Source organism: Simochromis diagramma, unplaced genomic scaffold, assembly GCF_900408965.1.
Source record: "Simochromis diagramma unplaced genomic scaffold, fSimDia1.1 OVJJ01000517.1, whole genome shotgun sequence".
NCBI lineage: Eukaryota > Metazoa > Chordata > Actinopteri > Cichliformes > Cichlidae > Simochromis > Simochromis diagramma.
The window spans coordinates 866,727-888,986 of NW_024387173.1; the positions used below are offsets into that span (position 1 = coordinate 866,727).

The 22,260-nt window shown below is 41.2% G+C and overlaps 1 protein-coding gene across 1 annotated transcript in view; it reads left to right on the forward strand.

Moving 5' to 3' along the window:
• Positions 1–7,594: 7,594 nt before the first annotated feature.
• Positions 7,595–22,260, forward strand: part of igf2bp1 (insulin-like growth factor 2 mRNA binding protein 1) — a 51,804-nt gene continuing 37,138 nt past the window's right edge. The window contains exons 1-2 of the mRNA XM_040049246.1: positions 7,595–9,686; positions 10,828–10,888. Coding sequence (XP_039905180.1) covers positions 9,512–9,686; positions 10,828–10,888 — 236 coding nt within the window. The 5' untranslated portion in view covers positions 7,595–9,511. The remainder of the gene's footprint in view (positions 9,687–10,827; positions 10,889–22,260) is intronic.

The window sequence follows — 22,260 nt, forward strand, 5'->3', positions numbered from 1 at the left end:
AAATGGAGAGTGATTAAATGCCTTGGTCGTGAAAGTAGGCTAAAGTTGTACAACAAGGACGTGGGCGTTTACACTGCAGCGACATCTTTTAATCGAATAATCACAATCATTAACGTGATCAATCGGAAAACCGGGAAGCCTTACAGTATGAGATGAAATATTTATAAAGAGGGGAATGATTTGGTTTATTATGTCAGTCTAAAGTCTGCAGGTGTCGTCACGTTAAGTCTGATCTGTCCATATAGTGTATAAGACTGCGTGCACATGCCGGGAACGCGCATTGTATTCCATCTGATGGAGAAGTGAATGAGCCGGTCGCGCGTCCTTGTCGGACCTCCGGTAGCCTGTGAACTTTCCTGCCGCGCGACACTCCGGCGCGGCTGGCAGTGAATTAATTTCCACTCGTCAGTGGATGGAGCGTTTGCTCCATATGGACGCTGGTCACTGTTGAAAAATCGTTCGCCGTTTCGATGACCAGGCTCGGATTTTTCAGCGTGTGCGGGCCTCGGTGGATCTGACTCCCGTGTTTAAACGGATCCAAATTGTCCCCTTTTCGCTGACTCACCTACAGACCGGTGTGCCATACCTGACCCCGACAACCAATGATGCACGAACCAGGGCGTGTAATATTAGCAGCTGTGTTGGTGCGTTAAACGACTCAAAAACGTGTTTTTCTTTGTTTGTTTAATACAAAATCGAAATATGCGTTGAATATGAGTGGGTTGTTACAAATTAAATTGTATAAATTTTATAAAATAATATTATTTAATGCGTGATAATAATCTAGATAATATTTTCTATAAGTTATCCATTTAATAACGAAGAAATATGACCGCCGAAAAGGGCCGTTTAGAAAAATGAAAAAGTCAAAAGCCATTATTTAAATATTTTTTATGAAGAAAAAAGTTTTTTTAAGTACTTTATTTCAGGCAAATGATTACGTTTCTGCGTTACTTGGTTGAGACTGTTGCGTCTCGACAGGCCTCCCGGCTGAAGGCCTTGACTTCCTCTTTCAGGCCTAACGAAACAGTGCAGCGACCTGAGTCAGCCGCTTGGTGGCGGTAATGGGTCGGAGAAGAGGACAGAAGCCGCATGCAGCAAATTTACTGTGGGCTGTTTTACTTTGCAACCTCCAATCACAAGCAGAACACAAAGCTTATGTCATTTTAGGCTTCATTGCCAAGATTTAAATGCGGCAGTGTGAGATTTGAAAAATAAAATAAAATGTTCGTACAGCATATGAGGCGGGATGATTCTTGTCTAAAGGATTTGTACGGATAAAAAGGAAGTTGACTTAAGAGTAACAGTTTTAGAGAGTACATAGTTCCGCCTACATCCTTGTGCTGCTTTTACTTCTGACTTCTAAATCTTGATGCCACTTCATCCTAATTGTAAACACAACATTTCCAAACAATAGCCCACTGCAAGGAGTTTACAGCTCAATAAAAACGCCCATTTCCGCTCATGAAATTGTTCTTATTACGTTATACCGCCTCGTTTTCAGTTGACAGGGTAATTCAGTCGTCATGGCCGTTTTGTTTCTTCAAATCAGCGGGTTCTTCAGAGTAGACCCCCCCCCCCTCACTCCATTTTGCGTGCTTGCTCAAAGGTCTCGTCCCCGGGTCTTCTCGTTGTCCACCGCGTGAGAGACTATTATTCTGATCGAGGTCGTAGCCGGTGAGTCCGATACACAAACAGTTAGATTCCCTTCTTCTTCTTCTTCTTTTAATTCGGTCATCCAATCCTGTCCGACCATAATGACTGTTAGATCTAGGATCCGGATCCCCCCCTCTCTGTTTAACCTATTTCACATTAACTAAAATCAAACAGCCATTTAAATGTCTTTTTGTATTTGACCAGAGGCAGTTGATTGGAGCTGCATCTGTTTTGGACACAAACGATGCTTTTGATCGTGATAATTCACACGGAGCTGTGATTCGTGATCAATGCTTTCATCTCATTTCACGTAGAAAGTCGTTTTCCCGTTCGAGTTTTTGTCCCAAGAAACGTGGAAAAGGCTTCAGTGAGGTGCTCTCAGGCGACATCCTGTTTACTCATGAATTCACACGGCTTCCCATTCAGCTTTAACGAAGTTAGTTAAGTTGCATTAACTTTGGGGTTTGATGCGCGTCTGTTTTCTCTGTACAATCTTTTCCCGGCTGCTGTGTGGAAACTTTCTGTTTGACTCTGCAGCTCTGTAAAGCTCACTCTGCTCGGTTGTACAAATACAATACTTCACATCGCTGCACGCACAGGTCTGTACTTTTCATTCATTCCACAACGAAACAGTCTGTATTCAGTCCCCTGTGCACAGATTATACAGTGTTTGCTGCCAATCTTGCTTTGACAAATACAGAACAACTTCAGTTATTTCACTTATTTCCGTAAAGTTTCAAATACACTTGCATACGTTTGCATGTACGCATACATGTTTATGTCCTTCACAGCTTGTTTGCAGCCCTCTATAAAATCAGTTGCATATTACCACATAATTATACGTGCGTTTGTTTTTCCTTGAAACGAAGAAACAGGATTTCACTCGAACACAAAGGATTTGTCATCATCCCGATGATGATGCTTCTCTTAGTGGCAGACAGCACATCCTGTTTCCATGTCGGCACAGGAAGTGAGAGCCTTGTGTCATAAGATATCTCATTTGGTTTTAAAATCCTAAACATGCTTGAAAGTTAACATTTGACCTCCAAAAACGGAAGCAAACACTGACAGCCTGCTATTGTGAGAATTTCAAAATATTATTTCAGTATCACTGAATATTGAAATATTAATTTTCAAGTTTTTTCCACAATTTGAGCAGATAAAAACATTTAGTTTTTTTCACAATCAAGTCTGCCATGTTTGACAAAAACCATAAGCATGAGATTGACAGCAACGCCACGCTACAAATCATAGCAATGAATCCTGAGACTGAACTATAAATGACCTGTATGACACACACACACATTAAAAAAGGGTTTGTGGAGTAAATATTGACCAAAAAGCTTCAAATTTATCCTTTTTCTAAATACTAGTTAGTAAATGAAAACGTGTATTCAGGCTCATTTTATTCAACATGAGTATAAAGTTGTCCCAACTTTTTTGTGGAACTTTTACTAGGTTGCAATAAGCTCGAGTTGGTAGTTTTTCTTTGACCGTTTTATTGTTGTATCTTTCCAATAAGACCTGTTCTCCAACCTTTTTACACTGACCAGTGAGTAAAGAGAAAATACAATAAAAAGCTAAACAAATGTCCTTGTTCCTCCAGTTTGACAACTCCACTCTGCTGGGATTTCAAGAAAAAGGGAAAACAGCTTTTTTAAATATGAAAAATGTACAAAATCTTGTAGATTTTTTTTTTTAAATTAGGTAAATCCACAGATACAGCAAAAATTTAAATAGTTGGATTTCAAAACATGGACGAGGCCTTCACCACTGAATGATACTGTGAAAAACAAAGCAGACAAACAAAACGTGAATTTTCTTCCAGATCTAAGACGTGAAACATTCTTAAATAAGTCGATGACAGAAAAAACGTCAAACTGTTTTTTCCACAGTTCCACGGGGATCTCTTCAAAACACGAGGGGACATTCGGGACAGTTTCCTCCTTTGTGTTTTATTTGTAGCTTTCAACAACTTTTACTTTTTGTTTGTGTGACTGCACACGGAGGAGTCACATATGTACCAAATCTACAGCAATACTAAGGAAGTAAAAATGTTCCTGCGGTCATTTTTCTTACTTAAAAATGATCAAATGAAAACAAGAAGTGATGAGGTTATAAATGACACGTTCTCCTCCTTTCCCACTGAAAATGTTGCACATTTTATACATTTTCCATGAGTTCCCCTGAAGCCTTTTTCACATTCCTGTCACGTTTCATCGAACATCTTTTTAAAAACGTGCAGACTCTACTCTGCTTGAGTACTTTTCATTACTTACATTTCTACCTACTGTTTTTTTAAAACAGAAAAAAACAACATAGCAAAGATGGTAGAAATATATCCAGCTGATTTGTTTGTCTCTTTTCTCCCCCAGTGCTTGTGGTAAAACCTGAAGGAAACAATACTGGCAGAAGGATGTTTCCTCCAGGTCCATTTAGCAGCCGATGAGGAGCTTTCGGTCATGATGGGTGCCCAGTCGTCATCGCGTCCTTTCAAAATATCCTTTTTGTCTGATCGCTTCTGAGGCTGCTGCGGAAAAAGAAAACACCAGAGCAGGTCTTCATAGAAGCAGTGGAAAGTAACTATGTACTCAACTTTAGTGCTAAGGATTTAAAAAAAGTGTACTTTTCCCATTTTCATTTCCGTGAGTACTTTAGTTACTCTGGAGTTTCATATTAGAATTAGAATAGAATTCAACTTTATTGTCATTGCACATGCACAGGTACAGGGCAACGAAATGCAGTTTGCATCCATCCAGAAGTGCTTTAGTGATATAGATATATTACAATATATATTAGCAATAATATAGATATGTGGGTATATTACAGAAATGGGTCTATTATGGTATGTTATAATGTACACGGTATGAAGTATGTTGTGAATATTCTATAACTATAAGTATGTACAGGCTATGAACAGGATATAAATATGAAAAACTATACAGAATATGAAATAAATAACTTTACAGAAATCATTAAACATCCAACATCTGAATGCTTGTTTCATTTTCTCATTTCTAATTTTCTGATATTATAAAGCCTTCGAACCAGAATAGATCTGTCAGAAACAAATATTTAAAGGAGCAAACATTTGTTTCTGGACCGGATTACAGAGGTGTTGGCAGGTGGCAGAGGCACATCTGTAATGAAACAACTGCCTCTTGGTTCACATCTGTATCGCTTTCACTACACTGAAGAAATCTGTGCTGTTTAAGCACGTGAAGCAGATAATACACACAAACAGTGCAGAGTGTGAATGCTGGTACTTCCACATTTACATATTAAGACTCTTCGCTGTCCAGCAGGTCACATGACTACACTGTAATAGTCCCAATCAGCCAGCAGCAAACAGCAACGAGGCCAGAGGTCAGAGCAGCTGGAAAGTAAGTCTGAGGTCATAATTATGAAAAGGCAACACGGGGAAGAAGCAATGGGGAGAAATGCTGAGATGAACAGGACTAACGTACAGGCTGTGCACACTGATGGTGGATCTCATTAATCCAGCAGCAGCACATCCTCTATCGACTGTGCGTGTGCAGCAGATAGCATGGAGATCATCTGCAGAGATGTGTTTTGAACTGCAGACAGGAAGAGCTGTGACACATGACTGACATGCATGTTTGCTCTGTGCTAACCCAGAGAGAGAGAGAGGGCACTAAGAAGGAAGTGGTGGAAGAAGCCTAACTGAAACTCTTCAAACGTGACAGAAACCAAATGACTATTATACAGTTTGAATGAAAGAGTGCTCGCTTTACATTTAATAGCAAAAATGTTACGTATCTGATATTTGGAAATTGGCAAGCAGAGGGCCCGAGCTTTACGAAGAGCATATTTAGCTGACTTTGTAGAGAAAACTGGAATCTGCGGTCAAACTCTGTTGCTCATTTCTGAAAAAAGGCATATAAATAAATAAAAGCTCAGACCTCATTATTTGATTTTGAACAAGGTCTCCTCTCTTTTCCTGCCTGAGCAAACTCATCATTACAGTAATGAGGACTGTTGTTTGTCTTTTTGTTTTCTCCACAAAGATGCTGAAACGAGACGTTTCCTACCTGCAGGCTCTGCAAGGAGGAGCACTGGGCCTAAAACGGGCACAAAGAAGGCGAGAGGTCCAACTTTTCTTCTTGAACGTTTTGGGCATAAATGCCCTCGCAGCCTCTCAGAACAGTGATTGTGTATTTTGTTTTTTTAAGTGATGAATGAAAACTTCATGTTGGGGATTTTGCAGCTTGCCTTATTCCGACAGCATCATACTTAAAAAACACTCATTAAAGGGCTGCTCTGGTTGCTCCTCAGGCTTCATGAAAACACTGAGACAACAACGTGTTCCTGCATCTCTAACAAACACTTTACCTGCAGCTTTTAGGCCCGTGCACATTTGTTAGGCTGGGATTGTTTAGCTGACTGATGCACAGGTTTTCCCCTGTAGCTCAGTGGCACAGAGTGGGCTTTTATAGACACACACACTGATGGTTTTGATTTTTAACAGCGAGCAGATTACAATAATTCCTATTTTCACCTCACACTTAAAGGGTCGCAATTAATGTAATTAGAGATCTAAACTTTCAGTTCAAAGTGGAACGAGGTTCCTGCGATGGTTCAGCTCTGACTGGAATTCGTCTTTTGCCGGCTGCTGACGATCAGGGATACACAGCAGCTAACTGAACTTCCACTGGAATGTGGCTGTTTCTGAAATGTCTTCACAAAGTTAGTTCCAAAAATCAAACATCATCATTTGTCCATCCGGGTGATTTTAAAGAACAACTGTATCACCTGCAATGCAGTGATCTCACATTACAAGTGTGGCAGGAAATAAATGAGAGATTTACTCATTCACATTTCCTCAGCCTGTTCCCCTCCTCCTGCAGTTCCTCTATTGCATCTGACCTCCGCCCATCAACCCTTCTGCCTCCAACACACACACACACACACACACACACACACACACACACACACAGAGAAGAGTAACTGCAGACAGGATCTTGTGATACAGTTTTTAGAAAGTTTCAGAGAACAAAGGAAGGCATTTGTTGATTTGTAGGAGGAATCTGGTGGTTAGCAGTGAAGTTCATCAACTTAATTACTCTGCATTTTCATTTAGATGCTTCAGCTCCAGGTAAGCACAGGAGGACACTATTATAGTTTTCATGGAAAACTGAATACAGGGGACATACGCTCTGAGACAGCTGAGAGTATCTAGACAGTGTAACAACCCCACACACACTAAAAAAAGGTATAGTTTAACATTTTAACTCTGATACAATGAAAAGTTGGATTTTAGAGGTTTGACTTCATAAAAACAACGTTCACCTCGTCAGCCAAACAAACAATTCTGTTTAAAAAAAACAATGTCCATAAAGCATAAAGGTGTGTGTTTTAACGCTACACAACAAAAACACGAGATTATGTTTGAATCTTAAACAGGCACGTATGGAAGGCCAGGTTTTAGTTCCTGGTCTTAATCACAGCTGAGGCTTTAATGGACATGTGGGGGTTGGGTGGAGGTGTCCTTTGTGCCTTATCCATCTCAGGACAAAACCCCACCAAGGCTATTGTGACGTTTCCTGCTGAGTTAAGGTGAACTAAGGCACTATGGCACACTGAGCACTTTAACATTTGTTTTTAAATGCAGCTAAACTCCAATAAATGGTTGTTGTGACTGATGTCTGTCTGTGATTGAGACAAACAGTTGTGGACTTAATCTGACTTTGAATTAAAACTGGTGACAAATTTGTTGATTCCAAGTTCTGAAAGGAATATGTAAGTACAGATATTTTTAACCATCGCTGTACTAAACTAAATGTTAAATGACACTGAGGAAAAGTGGACACTGATTAAATATATTGTTACAAAATACAGCCAGTAGGCCTAGCTTTAAAAAAAAAAGGAGAAAAAAAAAGAAAAAAAAAAGGGGGAAACATGTGATGTGCTTTTCAGATTTAATGCCTCCCCCTGTAAAAAACCCCAAACAAAAACAAAACAGAAAAACACTCCTGATGATTCAACAGTTACTGGCAAGAGCTCCATTTCTCTTTGAGGGTTTGAATCCATTTTGTGAGTGGAAGCCATTTTCTAACCAAAGCAAGCTTCACCAGAGTGCCACGTATCCCCCCGGGCGTGTGCAGTATGGCTAAAAAGTCCAAACCTCGTGCACAGAGAAAAGGGGGCCCTTTAAAAGCCAAGACCGAGCCCGTCAAAATTAGAAAACCATGAGACGAGACTGGCACAACCTGGAGAGAAGGGAGCCGATATCCACAGCCAAACTCCAGCGTGATGAGTGAGTGGGGGAGAGGCAGGCCTGCATCACGCACTGCCTCCATTTTGAGGAGACATCCACCCAGAGGGGCGCGCAGTGTGCGTGTGAAGCGTAGCGAGCGACTTCGCCATGGTATTACTTCCTGTGCGCCTCACACCGAGAAATGTGCAGAAATTGCTGGAGAAGAGGCTAGCGCGCCATGTTCCCGCTGTACTTTAACTCTGGGTATCGCCTGTTGGGAGCCATGACCTCACAGGGAAACTACAACACACAGTAAAGTGTTTAAAGCGAGACGAACTACGAGAGTGTGCCTGGTTGTGATGCATCGACGCCATAGCTGACACATTGTTCCAGTTGGTGGGGAAAAGGACCCTGGCGACAACGTATGAAAACGAGGACATGGGTTTCCTACCATCTTACTACAGCACACTTGTGGCCCTTAAAACAAAATGGAGGCCCCGTCCCGCTGTTTGACAGCCACCATGGGTTCACCATAGGTCATTTATGTAACGTCACGAGGACAACTTCTTTAACTTTAGCACAAATCATACCCATCCAGAGGGCGGGAACAGCAACAACAGGGGTGGGGGTGCTACGCAGTAGAATGAGCGGGCGGTGCCTTGTTATTTAAATGTAAAACGGCTATGGCCACCGAGGCCTTCCACTAGACTGAAGGGTGGAGGAAATACTCCCCAACAAAATAAATACCAACAAAGTAGACGCTCACACGCTGTCCGCTATCAGCTTTTAGCTGCAATTCTCCATATTCGCCCGCATTAAGCGCGGGTGTCTACATGTACATCGTGATGCATACCCCCCACCGCTCAGGAAAACACGCAAACTGTACTGTTGTCCACTACTGTACAGCACGGAATTGGGAGTCTCGGCTTCTGTTACCATGCGCGCGCACATACGCACACGCGCTCATCTGGTGAAAACCCTGGGATGAGAGGGGGATGCCCCCTCCCTTCCGCCTTGCTTACCTACTCCAACTACACCACGTGGTTTCCTCTCTCACACAAAAAAAACGAAAAAAAAAAACGTGAATTGGAGTCGACGAGGGGCGGCGTCACCCCTCTGCCGGCAGCAGGCGGATCGCCGAAAGAGGGAAGGATAGAAAACTAGAGAGAGAGGCGGAGAGAGAGAGGAAAACATTTCTCCCGATCTGATCCCGCCATAGTTTTTCCCACTCTTCTGCCATAGACCCATCATCAGACCCAGTCCAACCCACCTCCTCCACAGCGCGATAGAGGCTATAGGCTGCTGCTTTATTCGTCTGTTGGGGCCGGCTGCAAGTCAGGGGGTTTCATTTCTTCTCCTGCTCCACTTATTCAACTGGATTTACAGCAATATTCAACGTTACCACCTGATTCTACTTTTTTACATTTTTTTATTTGAATTTGTCATCGTGAATTCAAATTTATTTCGTACTTTTGTCCTCTAGCGTGATTTACACTTTCTGTTTGAGTGGCAAGTGTGATAATATCTTGTTGCGCTATTAGCTCATTCAGCAGAAACTTTTTGCTGGCTCCAATCTTTAGTTATTCTGGGCTTTGTTTTTTGTTTTCTTTTTTTGGGCTCGGGAAAACAATTTCCACAATGCACAAGCTATACATTGGGAATCTAGGCGAAAGCGTGACTGCCGAGGACTTAGGAAAAACCTTTGACGAACACAAGATCCCATACACCGGACAGTTTCTAATGAAAACCGGCTATGCGTTTGTGGATTGTCCGGACGATCACTGGGCCATGAAGGCTATCGAGACATTTTCTGGTGAGTTAAGGTGGACTACAAGTCACCAAAAAAAGCCTTCTCTTATTTCCACCTTTAATTTCATTCATTCTATATATAGGGAAGCCGTAGACGCCGGCGCACAGCCCCGGTTGCATGCTCACCTTCAGCGGTGTATCCCAGTTTTATTATCCGTTCGCCTGCCGAGGCTCCACGCGAGATTAAATAAATAAATAAATAAATTCCTGAAATTATTTTATTGGTGTTAGAATAAGGAATATTAGTGTGTGGAAAGCTACACACCCACGGGAGCCATTCAACTTTTGCAGGAGGGGGGGGGGGCGCACGTAGTGTAAAGCTATACTGTAAAACACAGCCATTGGTGAAGCTTTCCTTGATATCGTTGTAATTTATCAAAGGAGATTCTAACAGTACTGTGCTAATTATGACACGTGCATTTCAAGCTAATGCATGCTTCTGGTAGGCGTTTTAATATCTTGCACCCCTGAGCACTGGATAGAGTAGCCTACTCTCTTGTGATATAGGATGAAGCCTTGCTGCTTCCCCTCCCCCTTTAAGCCGGGAGTCCACTATGACAAAGGCAGAAACAAATAAATTAGCCCTTACCAAACCTGGCCTCAGACCAACCCAGAATTTACACAAACCTACCCCGCTATGGTACAGCTCGCTTTCCTGCGTGGCGACAGCTCTGTGGCCCATTTCTCATGGTTCCCTACACATGTAACGTGAGGAGGCAAGGTCGCCATGCCAGTCAGCTCCCTCTGATCCTTCCTGAACCCTCACCAAACTCTCCAAACAACCCTCTCACACTACAACCATGTGGGCTTGAAACCTTTTAACTGCCACTCAGAGTTAAACTGATAAACGTATAGTTATAGCTTGGCATTTCTGAGGGATTCAAGCAGACGGAAAGTGACGTGATGCACACTATTCACTTGCTCCCCGACTTTAGGGCATGTTTTGAGCACTTTCAACATAACTGCTTCTTAGTACTTTTCATGAGTGCTTGGAAGATCACCAGGTTTAATTGGAAATAAGTGAACCGCAAGGCAACCCACACTGTGTTCCCTGAATACAGTAGATTCCCTTCGTAGGCCTTTGCAGCTAGTACACAGTTAGCATTTAGCCACACTTTGTTCTGAACCAGTTTTCCTTTTTTCAGGTAAAGTGGAACTTCATGGGAAACGTATTGAGGTCGAACACTCCGTCCCCAAGAAGCAAAGGTACATTGAGCACTTGTATCACCCCTCCCCCTCCTTTCTCAAAAAGAAAAGGGGAAAAAACCTTTCATGTGTTGCATCACCTTATGTGGGTCTTTCTCTCATGGGGTAATAAGTGAAAACAACGACTTCACTGAATGATTTGCTATTAGTGGGACACAGATTTCGGCCCTTGCGCCCACTTGACGTTAGAAGCCATTGTGAGGCTAGCAGTGGCTAGCTTGGCTGTGTTTGTTGGTGTGGCAGTGTAGCGTGGACCCTCAACTTTGTCGGCCATTGCTGTGGAGCTGAACTGTGACAGCTTTAGCTAGGTGCCTGCCGTTCTGTGCAGTGTGGTTGGATTTTTACTCGTCCTTTTAAAATGCTGCTGTGTTTTTAGAGTGAGCTCAACAAGCACGTAGATATAGGTTCTTCGTAAAGTCGCAGTGTTGATGTGAGCACGTCCTGTGGTTTACTATATGCTCTAGGCCCAGCCTTTTATGTAGTTACTCCTTCCTTACATTACAGTCACTACACAATTTCTTTAACACGATTTTAAAAATACCCTGGCACATATGTATTTTATAAATGTATACGTGGTGTGGTTTCACGTGTTGGACAACCTTTCAGTGCTTTAATGTGTGCATGGATAATATTCGCTTGTACACATTATTCCCAAGCTTTTTGCTTTTATTAAAACTCTTCGGTTTAACGTTCACACTCTGAAAACAAATCAGTTTTTAATGATGCTGTGAGTTGTGACGGAAATGCGGTGTGTTGATTATTTTATTTCGTTTATAGGTTTCTTTTAGAATGTATTTGACGTGGAAATTGTGATTTAATGGAGCTGTTTTTTTTTTAAGTTAAATTAATCACACGTCTTTCCAATTAAAACACAGCTGTGCTGTTTAGTAATTGTATTTCTTTTAAATATATAATGCTCGTTTTAACCCAGAATAGGTGCTGGGTGTGAATATTTCACATTTAAATACCTTTTGCTTCACGCCAACTCGGACACATTTATGTGGCAGCCTGATAGTGTACCTGTAGCTTTGGCTTCTTTGTAATTGGGTGAGTGTCAATGAAATTTCTGCGGTTCAGTAGTAGCTCTAACTGGTGTCCATTGTGTTCATTTGACCTGCTTCATTCAAACAGCACTATGCAATTCTCTTATAGCCCATCATTTATGCCCGTAACCTTTGGCACAGATACGAGTTGAGCACAGTTCTCCATGTTCCGCCATTTGGCCACATGTGTGCGTATGTATGTGTGTGTGCGTATTCACCATGAGCCAAAATGGCCAGGAAATGTAGAAGATTCCACCCCATTTCCACACTTGATGCCTTTTAATAAATGCTACGATTTGGCGTAATCACTCTTCGTGGGATTTTGTATGAAAAAGGCCGAATATTTCAAACTGAGCTGGCTTTTGGGGCGCCCGCCCTGCGCCACGAAAGCAGAGTAAAAACGTTGCAACATGGCTGTGGCACACACATCCCAGCAGCGTGGTCTTTGTGTGGATGAGTGGGGCCGAGTGTGGTCACTTATTGCCAAACTCGCCTTACACACGGAGCTAACATGGCTGTAGGCTGTAATGCCTTCAGGTGTCTTAGCGGGTGCGTGAAGAGTCCCAGATCTTGACTGTGATCACCTTAAAGAGCCATAATAAAGGTGATTTGTGAGTGGGTGGGTGCGGGGGTACCGTGGGACGAGCTTGTGGCCCTTCGTGGCTTCACAACACGTGGTGCGTCCACGCAAAGAGGAGTTGCACCACGTCAGGCATGGAGGGCAAAATGGCGAAGCCTTGAATGAAGCAGCTACTGTACAGATTGCTCCTTATTCTTTTTTTTCCACAGTGTGTCACTTTGGGTCTCGTCAGCGCCCGGGTCGCCCCGTGGCCTACATCACGTGTTCCAGTATGTGTGTGTGTGTGCTTTTCTTTTAAATTTAAGTAAATTTTAAAAAATAAGAAAAATATTAACATGACGGAAAACTGTATTTGTGGAAGCCCTTTCTTAAAATGGCTGTTCGTGCAGTCCGTCAGCCAGAGCTAAATTATCCAAATTATGTCGCAAAATGATCGCGTTTAAATATTTATGAAAAACATCTGCTCATCTCCAGCATACAAGCGTGTGCGAGCTGTTTGAGCAAACGCTAATTTTACGAAATTATTTTGTAAATGTTTAAAATCCTCCAGTTGTCAAACAAAGACTGTGGGGCAACGAATCAGGCGTTTTCTGGCGACGTGCGCATTTGGGCAAAAACACTCAAAATAATAGATTCCAGCATATATTTTATTTTTATCTACTTTCACTCAATAAGCTGCTTGTTTTGATACCGTTTTGAATGTTTCTCATTTATTGTGATTCTAACGTGGAAGTAAAAGTTTTCGGGGGTGCTCGCGTTTCTACACGTGTTTAAAAGAAAGTTGCCAGAGTACATACGTTTAAACGTCTTAAAACTGCTCTCCTGCAGTTGCTTCTGAACCTCAAGGAGGGTGTGTGTGTTTGTGTGGGAGTGGCGGCTGTTCTGAAGGAACAAGCCCTTTGGGCTATTTGAAGGAGGTGGGGTGGGGGTGTCAGTCCCTTAACTAAAAGAATGAAGGTTCAATTCCTTCTTTATATTCCACAAGTCTCAGTGCAGGGGGCGCTGGCCCTGCCTGTCCTGACCTCTGACCGTGTTTTGAACGGTACCTTTTGCGTTTGTATGTATGGACGTTAAAGATGGACGAGTTGTAAGTTTCAGAGAGAGCTGTTTGGTTACTGTGTAAGGCTGCAGAGGGTTTGGCAAGGTGGAAAGCTGGGGTTGTATAGCTACAGGAAGAGGAGAGGGGAGAGAGGGGAGGGGAGTTTTTGTGTGTGTGTGTGGGTTCTCAGAGAGAACAAGCCTCCCTCTTTGGAGAGGGGAAATGTATAGAACGCTTGCTGTTGGCGTGAAGAAAATCAGTGGTGACGCCCACCAAAAATCCCGTTAAACCCAGTTGAAATATAAATGGCATGGGTAGGTGTGTGTGTGTGTTGTTTTTTTTTTCCCATCTGTTACCCATGCTCTGCAAAATTCTGTTGCAGCAACCTGGCACTTAAAAAAAAAAATAGTCTTGTTGGATGTCACAGGTAAAACGAGAGCTGCTACAGATTATAGGCTAGCTTATTTATTGTGTTTCTTTTGTGTTTTTTAAAGTCTTTGAAGTCTTGTAATAATTGTCTTACACTGATTCTACAAGAGATGTAGTCAAACAAAATATTAAAATTAGCCTTTGATTTTAGGTGCATTCCTGCAAAGTTCACATTTTTTTATTACACTCTAAACATTCGCATGGGCAACTTGCAGAATATCAGTATCAACTGGTATTAGCCCTGTTGACTGACATCAGGAAATATAATGGTATTTACAGACGCCATTGGCCAATACTTAGTTGTTTGGTCAGTTTTATGCAAACAATTGTACTTTAAAACAGATCGATTATTTATTTATTTTCCACTGAAGACTTTTTCTTCCTTGCACTAAAACTATAAACAACAAACAAAGTAAAAAGAAAAAAAGTTGGAATTTTGAATAAACATAATTCACCCATAATTAGTGTGTGGCTAAAAACCATTATAATAATAATAATTATTATTCCCACTTTGTAGTATCTTTGTATGTCCTTGCTTCTAGAGGCAGGGTTTAGTGTCTGATTCTGGTATGCTGTGACCTTTGGCACCAAAATGTTATCTTTAGCGTTCAGTGTGCTAGGATTTGCACCCCGCCTTCACCGCGACATGAGGCTATTATGCACAGCACACCAAAATTTTGTAATTTTATAATTGTGGGAATTAATTCCAGTCTCCTTTGAGTCTCGACTCATTTTTCCATTTGCCATTTGTATCCAAAAAGGAAATGATGATGTTGGCTCCTTTCAAAACAGGAGAAATTGCATTGGAGGCTGCAACCTGTTCTACTTTCTTCATGCATTAGAATTCATGTGTTACAGCTTCCTGTTTGCATTTCCTTCAAAAGGAAAAAAATGCATGGAATCCTGAAAATACTGCTGCACATGAAGCATGCCAGCATATCTGCTGTCATTGTTTCACTGTTTAGGAATCTTTTTTTTTAAATAATAATAATAATTATTAATTTTCACTGAAAACCTCTAAAAGAGAAAAAGATTCCTGCGACCCATAGACTGACTGATAGATCACGTCCAAATAACATCACAGTGTTAGCAGTTAAAAGTCCAACCCATGGCTGGGAACATCCTCTGAAATACTGATATCCTTCCATTTTTCTTATGAAAGTGGCTTCAAAAAGCTAAATGTCATTTCCTCCCTTTCTGTAATGGTGTTACACATTTTGTATTGGCTTTTTTTTTTTCTTTTTAGCAGCTGAGTGAAGTTACTGTACATGTTGTGTCCCCCCCCTTTTTTTTCCCTTTAATGGATGCAACAGCTATATTCTAGATATTTTAGGCACCATTTGTTTGTCCATTCTTGTAATTGAGTTTGACGTATATAAAATCATCTCCACAACAAGCTTGGCTGTAAATGCTTTTGTAATAAACCTGCTATCTGGTTTAATGGGCACTGTTTAGCATGCAGTGTCCAAGTCAGAAGACGAGGAAGTGGTTTTAGATTTGACCCCCCTCGACCCAAAAAACAAACAAACAAACAAAAAAAAAATCTTAACACTTTCCCACTCGAGTTGTTGTTTTTTTTCTCTGAGGTGGACAAAACAGTTTCCATGATCAAAACTGCCCTTCTACTTCTGACGAGTCTAAGAGGTCTGTCAAAGTTTGTATGTACATCATTAGGTGATGTTGTCTTCATCGCATTAGTGATTCCCAAACTCCCTGGCTTGTAACGTTTAAACGTCCCCTTCCCTGGCCACTGTGTCAGGTCTTAAGGGGAGATGTTAAGACCAAAGTCAGAATGTCCTGAGTCTGCCCCAGACATCTAACGTTCAAGCCACCGTAATTAGATGCCTGAACTACCTTAACTGGCTCTTTCTGCTGTGGATGAGCAATCGCTCTACTATGAGCCCCTCCCAAGTGACAGCACTCAACAATCTCTAATGGGCCCATTTCACTCAAGTTTTGCTGCACGCTAAAAGTGATGTCACATCCGGTAGTGCTCGCTGCATTTTGGCATCATGTTGGCTGGTTGTGCAGTCCTCAGTTTTTTGAAGACATGAGTGGTTGATCATGTGACCATCATTTTAGGGGGAAATGTTGCAACAGTTTGAAAAGAGGTGATTTTCTGTGGAAAAACTTTTTTGTCTGAGTGTTGACATCTGTTTGGGAAATACTGCAGGACTAGCACTCATGTCCTCAGCACTGGTATAAATGGTATGGCGCTATGGTGACGTCACCGTTTGCGTGCAACACGACCAGTCCAGTGAGCATTGTGGGCTCATTAGGATGAATCTGGACTTCCCTTGGAGGAAGTTAATTTTTGCCATTGTATGCATTATCTTGGTGACTACCCACAGCCTGTGGCCATAATCCACAGTTTCTCCATGACGCTGGTGTCTTCACCACAACAGACTGGTACAGCCTCTCCTGCAGACACCAGTCTGTCCATCAATTTTCTGTCTTACTCTTTCCCCACTCATGAACACGACCCTGAGATACCCAAGCTCGACCTCGAGGAAGCTAGTTGTTCTGAACCCAGAGCGCACAATCTATCCTTTTCTGGCTCAGAACCATGGCCTCAGACTTTGTCCCACCTGCTTCTAAAGTTTGAATCTCTTGGTGAAGCTAACATGTAGTGGTGTGAAAAAGCTTTCACCAAAGCTGGAATTTTTGGTATGTTGCAGATCACTGCTCTGCTGCATAACTGAAGCGGACTTGAGCTTCTGTGCACAATCTGACTGCTGGATGTTCTCCTTTAGGATTTTCTGATAGAGAGCAGAATTCATGGTTCCATCAATTACTACAAGTCATCCAGCTCCTGAAAGCAGCAAAACAGTCATAGTCTTCATGCTTCCACCACCATGTTTGACTGTTACGTTTGTATGAAGTGCTGTATTGGTTTTATGCCAGAAGTAACAGGACACTTTTTGACATTTCTTAGCCTACTTCACCTGCCAGACAGGTTCTATTTAAGCAGTTCCTAAATTTAACAAGTTGTATTTCCAGTAGTCTGAATAAATCTTAAGCAGACCCTTTCCCATCGAGAGGTGATGACTGTAAAACATCCCAATTTTATTCTCCCAAAATTATTCAGAATGTCAGGATGGCCCAAGTTTACCAGTTTCCTCCACAGTGTTTAATCTCTGGTCATTTGTAGCCTCGTAGGTAAATTTGCTAAACCAGCCAGTATTCTCTTCTCCTTAAATAAACGAATGGTTTGTCCAGCATTTGGATCAATAAGGTACATGAATGCAAATGTTATATTTTCTACATGATTGTAACAAAATTGTATGGGCAGTGAATGGAGTACAGAGAAGCAATCAATTAGTGACATTTTATAACTCCATTAGCATCCAAAAATGTGTGTTATGAGTTTGTAAACTACCGGTAAGCCCAGAAAATCCTGTATATGTGATGAGGCTGTAGGTTTTGTACCACAGTTAAACTCTGTTCATAAAAAGCAGTGTTTAAAATATCAGATGCCTGAATATCTGCTGACAAAGCTTTGTTGGAATAAAGATCTTGTTTATCAGTGAACACTATGCTATCAAAACATTCAAGTTTTTTTTAGCAGATTTCTTTGTTTTTTCTTAGCTATGAAATGTATGCAGTGTGTGTAAATCTTTGCTCTGTTTTTCACCTCTGTGTAATTTCCCTTGCTGAAGCTGTGTGCCTTTTCCTCCATGTAAACTGTGCCGCAGCTTTAAATGCACCTAAACGATCATGCATGTGAGGAGCTGGATGTGTGTGGCTAGCACTTTCACACAGCAGTACACAGAGCTGAAGGAGAGAGGCGAGCTATGGTTTTATTTCCTCCTCTCTCATGGCTGGCAAAGGAGGAGGGGACAAGTGGGCGGAGGGAGCAAGAGGGGTGCGACCAATCGTCTGGTAGCAGCACTGTGCCTCGCTCACCCACATGCATGCTCTGACTTTATACTTTATCCTCGCTCTCTGCTCTCTCTGCTCGCTCGCTCTCTGCTCAGCGTGTTCATGGTTTCATTGTGCTGTTTTGGTTACTCTCTGGTACAGTGTGCTCGTTTCGCCCTCTTGTTTTTTGCCGTGATCCCCGAACCATTTCAGCCCCGTCTGCACAAGAGCTGAGACCGGGTAAGGGAACGAGGAGCAGACAGACAAACCAAAAGGATCCAGAGAGAGTCACAGGAAGGAGGATGAATGTGGTTTAAATTTTGATGTCAGCTGAACTGCATTGCTCGGGCATGTTGGACAAACAGTTTTGAGGGATAGCTCAGTTGTAATCTGATTAGATAGGCTGCTGCTGCTGCTCTGCAGTGGTTGATGCACTGAGAGGTAAACCGTGCATTCAAACTAAAAGAATAGCTGTGGATAATTTTGAGACGGCATGAACAGATTCCTCAACTCAACTGCAGCTACGCGAAGGCAGATGAAGGACAGCATTTGTCTATGCCAGTTACAACTTCGCAGAAACAGGAATAATCATTTTACTGTTCTAACTGGCATTCATCAGCAGTTTTATACTTCTGTTCTACTGCAGGGAGATAATGTCCCACATACTTGTGTAATTCATTTTTTCCTGCAATAGAGACAATCTGCTCCTGAAATTCAAATCATTGAAGCTACAGTTAAAAAAACAAAAACAAAACATTCCGCTTGGCAGCAACAGTCTTAACGTACATCAGTACTACAATTCCTACCACTATACTACTACTAGTAATTTGCTGTCTTACTCAAATGGAAGCTTGCAGTATAAACAATTTTCCGTTTGCTGATTAAGTCGGATGTAATTTCACAGAGCTGCTGTTGTGTGCGTCTAGTGCAGTCTGTACTCTTCTATGAAAAGTATTCCAGCATCCAGACTGGGTGTATTGTGGAAGTTTATTTTCAGCTGTGTTCTGTATTTCATTACTTTTACAGTGAGAATAGCAAAACATTAATGAAGGTATTTAGTCATTGAGGGTCACTGTAGTCGCACAGAAGCACACAAAGAGCTGCTCTTTGTTTTTCTTTCAGGTAAAAATGTTTTGGTGATGCTCATTAAGTTTAGGTTTTGCTCACTGCATTGAAATAATAGGAACTACAGTGAAGTCAGTTTCCTATAAAGTAATGGAATTAAACTGATCTGTTTTTGTTTTTGTGAAAATCTAACCACTGATTATGAAAGCTAATAATGAATAAAAATGTGCTTTATTTTAACTTGAATTAGTGCATAAATGATCCAATCAGACAACGTAAAATCATTTTGCAGTGTGTGATATGACTGTGATATTTGAGTTCTTGCAGTAACTGGTTTCACTTGGTCTACATTTTTGGACCAAACTGGTGTCGTATATATTCATGCTGAGTCTTCCTATCTGTGTGAAAGCTTTGTTTCAAATGGATGTTTGTGTTGCCGGAACTATTTAATGGTTTTATCCCGTTTAGTTATTATTTCTGTCAGCATACATGTAGAAATGGTGTTTTGTGCAAAGTATTTCGATTTCAAATATTTTACTCTGTAAAAACAAACTGTACTGATCCAACTATTAAAGGGTTAATTTCTACAGGCACAATTCTGTGATATGAACTGGTCTGTTTCCTGGCCCATGACTGCTTAAAATCTTCTGTGGAGCATTGTCAGATTTTTGCTGTTTGTTTCTAAATCCAAATGTAACAAAAGGAAAGAAGCAGCATTAGCAGTGTTATGTGAGCAGCCTGGGGAATAGAAATGGTTACATGTGAGCTTAAGTGAAATTTAAAGATGTAAGAATGCATTTTCCTCTACTTTCTTATTTTGAAAGGCAAAAACAAAGAAACTTAGCTAACCACTGGTTCTTCATTTCTAAGTCTATAAAAGAGAGAAAAGACATTAAAACTTAAAGAACAATATTAATGTAGAATGTAATTACAAAGGTCCAAGCCAAAATAAGGTGAGGAGAGGGTGTAAAAATGAAGGGATGAGGACAGTGGAGGCACGCGTGTAATGTAGGTGAAGGGGTAAATGAGATCTGTCTCTTTAAGAAGACCCCCACCTACCCCCTCCACCCCATCTTTCTGATTGTTTCTTCTCTCTGGTTCAAACCATCTGTCCTCTCCCTACATTAGTTGGTGCACACACATTGAAGGGGTGGGGGGAAGAAGGAGTGATCAAGAAAAGAAGACAACGAAAGTAGGAAAGGGAGGGGGGTTGTTGGGGCCAGGGGTCGGGTGTGCATGGTGGATGGGGCCCCTCATGTTTACGTGTGAGTGTGTGTGTGTGTGTGTGTGTGTGTGTGTGTGTGCATGTACGTGAGTCCTGCCTCACTTGCACACAGTAATGCCATTAAATAGGACAGATTTTTTTTCCCCCCCCATTCTTAGTCACTTGCTTTTTTCAGTTTTTCTAAAAAACTAAAACGTGCACATTTAAGCCCACACTTTGGTCGAACCGGTACTGAAGTTGTATGAACTGCACCTATTATTCCTCCAATATGTTAGTGCTGTATATTGCATAGGATTACAATTGTGCTCTATTTATAAAATAAAGGAAGAAAAGAGTAAAAACTATTTAAACCATTTCACAAAGATTTAGACCTAATTGTCTGCAATAAAATCAATAAACTGAAAACTAAAACAGAAAAGTCAAGTTAAATAGAGAGAATGCAATGCTGCCCCAAGAGTGGTACATCTAGTCTGTAGTTGTTAAAAATGTTGTATTTATTCTCTTTAAAGGATTTTTACAGCACTGTAAAGAATTGCTTAAATTGTACTATGGCCCGTTATTGACTGACAATATTGTCAATGTGTTTTTTAACCTTTTTTCATTTTTATTTCTTATATGACATATATATATTTAGAAGCTGACTACTTAGGCTGAAAAGCTAAAGCTAAGCTAAAACTTTACCAACTAGTAAAAACAAGCCACAAAACCAGTGCTAACCAAATATAATACATGCTTTTATTACAGAACGCGTTTCTTTAGCAAAGCAGAAGCTTCCCTGCAAATATTGGCTAGCCAGGTTGCTAAAGCATTTGTTCTATACATCAAGTGGTAATCTGTGTTTCTTGGTGTTTCTCAGCTTTTGGTTGAATGCGGAAGCACTAAAATAATGTTTTACAGGATGTAAGTCACTGTCATGTATTTTGAGCTGGTGTTTTCACCCCAATCATTTCAGGGTGTTACAAAGCTCAGTCAGCATTAACCCTGACAGCAGACACAGTTACACAAATAAAAATACAATACCACAGAGAACACAGTTCAAAAATGCTGTAAAATTGCAAAAAATCCTACACGTTGGAATTGATTTGTAACATTTAAATACAAACACCGGTTTAATTTTATAATTTTTTGCATAAAACAATCGGAGCCACATTCATTTTAAATAGGAACTGTGATTTCAAGGGGAGCCGTAGCATGAGATCAGTTATCTGCAAAGGCGAATGACACTTTCATGTATTTCTAACAGGTCAGAAATGGAAGTCTTCCTTCGTGCTTATGCAAGGAAACTGAATTGCATTGATTGCAGACATTTTCCTTCAGCTCCTCCACTTCCGCTTCTGTTTTCCGAGAACAACAGGCCTCTTGTATAAACAGTCAGACAAAGAGCACAAAGCTTCACTTAATCTCCCGACCAAAGTGGATTTTACGTAAACCAACGAGTAGAAATCCATAACTTTACAGCACAGTTTGGATGCTTTTAGTTTTATAGAATACGTACATCAAACCTCTACGAGGAAAAAAACAAAACTTAAAAAAAAAAACAACCCCCCTCTTTCAATTAAAAATTTTAAACAATTACCCAGCTGCTGTAAAATGAGGTGTTGAGAATGGTGACCTAATCTGAATCAAACTGAATCTTTCTTACTATTTCCTTAACTTATTAATTTTTTTAAGTCAATGAATTTTTAATAGCTTTTTATGACCTTTTACAAACTTGAGCTCATCACCAACAGGCGACAAAACCCCCGTTCCTGAAGGGGATGAAAACGTGTCTGTGTTTGCGTGCGTGTCTGTCAGATGGAGCCGAGGGAGATGGGGCCCAACGCCGTTGCCCGCTAGATCTGAATTCTTGAAATTTTTGTCCGACAGGACACACGTTTGTGGACAGGAGGCATCAGCCTTGATGCAATTTGTCTTTATCTTTTGCTTTTTTTTGTAGGGGGCATTTTATTTCTTTAGGTTTGGGCAAATAGTCTCAAACATTATCACAACACAGCATTATATCCAGTGAACCAACATAAGTGAACCATCACGTTCAGTGTAACTAGCAAGTGCTCCAGCAGCGCTCGGTGGAGTCATTTATTTACATTTGGGTCGTACATCACCACCTACTAGCATCTCCTCCTTTGTAGC